The sequence below is a fragment of the Opisthorchis viverrini genome, assembly GCF_000715545.1.
Source record: "Opisthorchis viverrini unplaced genomic scaffold opera_v5_201, whole genome shotgun sequence".
NCBI classification, from domain to species: domain Eukaryota; kingdom Metazoa; phylum Platyhelminthes; class Trematoda; order Opisthorchiida; family Opisthorchiidae; genus Opisthorchis; species Opisthorchis viverrini.
In genome coordinates this window covers 640,237-643,995 of record NW_008751856.1, presented here as the reverse complement: position 1 = coordinate 643,995, position 3,759 = coordinate 640,237, and the positions used below count along the sequence as shown (strand labels likewise).

The following is a 3,759-nucleotide window of genomic DNA, read 5'->3' as shown; positions in this document are numbered from 1 at the left end:
CAAATATGCGCGGCGTGAATTAGCTGAGGAAATTTTACTGTGTAAGTTGCGATAAAGATACGATTACGAGGTCGGATATCGGATGAAATTTTACGTGTACATGCTGCGACGTATTGCGGGTGGTTTCACTGGGCCCCAAATAAATCGCCTGCAGATGGATTTGATGGACGATCATAATTAACCTATGGGGTAAAATGAGAATAAAAAGCAGTCTTGTGTTTTCTCTTATCCGCCCGGCTGTGTGTGGCAAGCAAGGCGAAACATCTGAGTCCATCACACGGTGCCAACTTTGCACAGAGGCCCCTAGACCGTTCTTTAGTTAACAAAAACAATGCCGTGGAACCAACAACCAGGTAGAATTTTTATAATTCACGGTCAAAACCATGACTCCAATAACTTAGTGATTGGAGCAACATTAGCGGCGCCGTTTAACCACTTTCTTAACTCCTGAAGATGAGGCGTTACAAAACCGTTTTCCAGGATTCGGCCAAAAACCAAGATAAAATAGAAAAACCGCAAGTATGATGAAAATACGGCATTTTTTGCATTCCTCTGTTGTCAAGATCCTCGGACCATCCCATTACGATATTCTTCAGCCATTTTCCAACGAACCAGCGTAGAAAAATCCTATTGCCTGCGGACTAGTACTATGAGTTGCCGGCTCGGATTTTACTTGAGTTCAGACATAGCATGATGTTGCTATCGCCAGTAGGGTTAAGGTAGTTTCCACCTGATTAGCTTTATGGGATTCAGGTCTTGGCAAAAGAGGAGAGGACGTGGATGGTTACCGTATACTTGTTTACGGCAGGCAGTAGCTTTCTGGCGTTCATTATCCAGGGTCGTGTTTGTATCAGGTAGCCACTATGACAGAGTAGCCCCGACAATGCACCAGAAATATTTTCAGGGGTACTCAACGCTTATGATCGGGTAAATCAGTGATGGAGTTCACAGGTTAATAAGAGATCTTCCACTGCTCCTACCAACAGAAGTTAACTCAGCCTCTTAGAACTTCACGGTGAAAGTAGCTTGTATGCCTAATGCGTCTCCTATTTGTATCGGAAATGAAAAGCTCTACCTTTTGTGAAGGTTCTGACAAAGTTTTCCTATTCTATTTGTGAAGCCTCTGGCGGGGAGGTGCCGACATGAGCACATCCCAGTGAATCAGAAACCTACCAAGATCTACAAAAGTACCGTGTTGGCAAGTGGCCAGACGACGTGACCGATTTACGTACTGAAACAAAAGTCCCAGGTGATAATGTGCTTGCAAGACAAATGTCAATAGCCGGCAAAAATACGTGTAATTTCAGACCGCACTCTGCTCACCTGGGTCATCTTCTAATTGCTTCTCAGGTTTGGACATCGACATCGATTATGCCGAATCTCCAACTGACAAAGTCATCGATTTCGGCGCTTAGCTGGTTTGATCCCCTTACGTACTTTTGTAATATATTCATATAAGTGTTGGGTTTTACCAAGCCACCATCCAAATCAATTTGCCTTTTCGCTTACCTATTTCACCCATAGTCCATCGGGCCTACTGACTGATCTAAATCGAAAGGAAGAACAATTGAATTGTTCGACCTTGACGCCAGTTGTCGTAACTAATACAACGGCGGAATTTTAAGAAAATGGCTAAAGCCATAAGCGAAGAGCTGCTACATCTTGATGACGAAAGAATAGATTGGACGGAGGAGGTTTCTTTCGGAAGTACAATTTAATTTTTTTAGTATCGCGAGCGCGAACGTTTAAGGAGGGAAGCGGAGGAAAAGCTCGCAGAGTCGAGGAAAGTGAAAAAAGACGAAACGTTAGAGAAAATATGCCCCCCAGTGTATAGTTCGGACGAATGCAACCCGTTCGGGTCTAAAAGTTAGGTGAATCTATTCATGAATTGACCGATGACAGCTTTAAGGGAAGATGACATGGAGCTATATAAACGCATACGGTAAATTGTTATCATTTTTCGCATACGGAATCATTAGAGAAGAAGTGGAGCGCGAATTCGCGCCAAAAGAATACAAAACTGACTATCGCTCAGTTACGAAGGTGGATTTTCACAGCAATGAAATTCCGGATCGTCCCAGGCCGGAACCACGCGTGAGTGCTGCTTACTGCTTATTTTGCTATATTCAGCTGCAACTTCACTGCTGGGAAAAACGGGGTAGTGAACTAATAAGCACATCGAGGTATGGCTTTTCAGAGCCCAGTGATTACTGCTGTTTCTGTGGTAAATAGAGTGCCTTTTATGCTCGCGAATACTCCAGATAAGAAGCCACGAAGGAGAGACACCGACTTGATCGTACATTTGCACTGAAAATCAGAGGGCAGCAGACAAAAAACCAAAGCTGTGGCCACTACTAGCCGCCGTACTAGGAAGAGCGCTGCTCTCCTACATCAACCATGAAGAATGAGAATAGCTGATATATAACATCTGGCTGCAATCTGATATACTGCTGAATGTTTAAACGCGGTTATAATATGCAACAACTGGTACAGTGCAGCGGCACCAAAGCATTCTGGGGGTTTCAAGAAGTTCTATGAAGTGAGTGTCTAGAATCTCTACAGTTACACGCTGCGGCTCACCCAACAACTACTGATGACTAAGTACCATCGTTTCACCCACATGATCAGCCTCGCTGAGACAACCAAATCCAGAGGCCAAGAAACAAAGATTTCATCCTAACTTGGCTGTTTGAGTCGTTTTCTGCACTTTTGTTTTCCGTGCGTTTTCCGCGCATGAAGCTCTCTAGTTTGTACGTCACTCCTGCCCAAACGGCATATTTGTTAATCCCCAGTAGTGGCCCCATGCATAAACAAGTAAACCAAGTGAGGCCGGCAAAGGCTGGCTTATTATTAGGCGCAACCATATTAATCCTCCAAATCTTAGAAATTCCGGAGAGGTTGGCTCAGAGCGGATTGCACAAATTGGAAACGTGTCTACAAAAGCACAAGGACGTAGAAATCACCGAAGATTTGGCATGCTATTCACGGACACAGAAATGTTTTTGCCCATTACAGTCACTGAACCTAAGTGATTGCCTTTGAGTTCGAAGGTGTCGCTTAGTAAAGTCAAGCAAAGAGGAGGAATAACACAGACAAACATATATTAAAACTTGGGCCTCACCAATGACTATCTGCTTGAGGGACGTCCTAACAATCTGACTAATACAGCGACTGACTTGAAGATTAAGCTTAGTATAAGGAACTCCGGAACAAATACTTGAATCACATTGGCTAATTTGCATCACTTGTGGCGTCAAAAAGGCATCTCACTGGATCTTAAGGGTCGTGTATACCAGGATACAGTAAGGGATGTGTTGTTGTATGGGTGCGAGACATGGTCTCTGCGGGTAGATGATGCGAGGAGTCTTCAGGTTTCCGACCACCGATGCTTCAGAAGCGTGGCTGGTTTTGGATGGCGTCAGTGTGTTCGTTACGAGGTGATCAGAAAACGGTTATTTGGTTGTGCTTCACGCGACCGAGAAAAAATCCGGCATCATCGACTACCATGGCTCGGTCATGTGCTACGCATGCCAAAACACTGTTTACCGAGACCAGTGTTGTTCTCCGTGCCTCCTTCGGAATGAAATAAACCGCGAGGTGGACAGCGCATGACTTGACAGAAAGGCGTGGAAGAGATCACGAAGAGTTTGAGTGTTTTTTTGGTGGTGTAGGCGTTCCAGGATGGGGTCTCTCTGACCCCGTCTGTACTTGGCTGGAGATGTTGCAAGAAATGGCGGCTAATCGACATTAGTAGCGTTC

The 3,759-nt window shown here is 44.7% G+C and overlaps 1 protein-coding gene across 1 annotated transcript; it reads left to right on the top strand.

Moving 5' to 3' along the window:
- Positions 1-1,628: 1,628 nt before the first annotated feature.
- On the top strand, positions 1,629-2,183 carry T265_14465 (hypothetical protein; the record flags this gene model as incomplete). The annotated part of the gene is made up of 4 exons (XM_009173778.1): positions 1,629-1,694; positions 1,728-1,866; positions 1,903-1,942; positions 1,980-2,183. Coding segments are annotated over 4 exons (447 nt in total), but the record flags the coding sequence as incomplete, so codon positions are not given.
- Between the last annotated feature and the right edge of the window lie 1,576 nt (positions 2,184-3,759).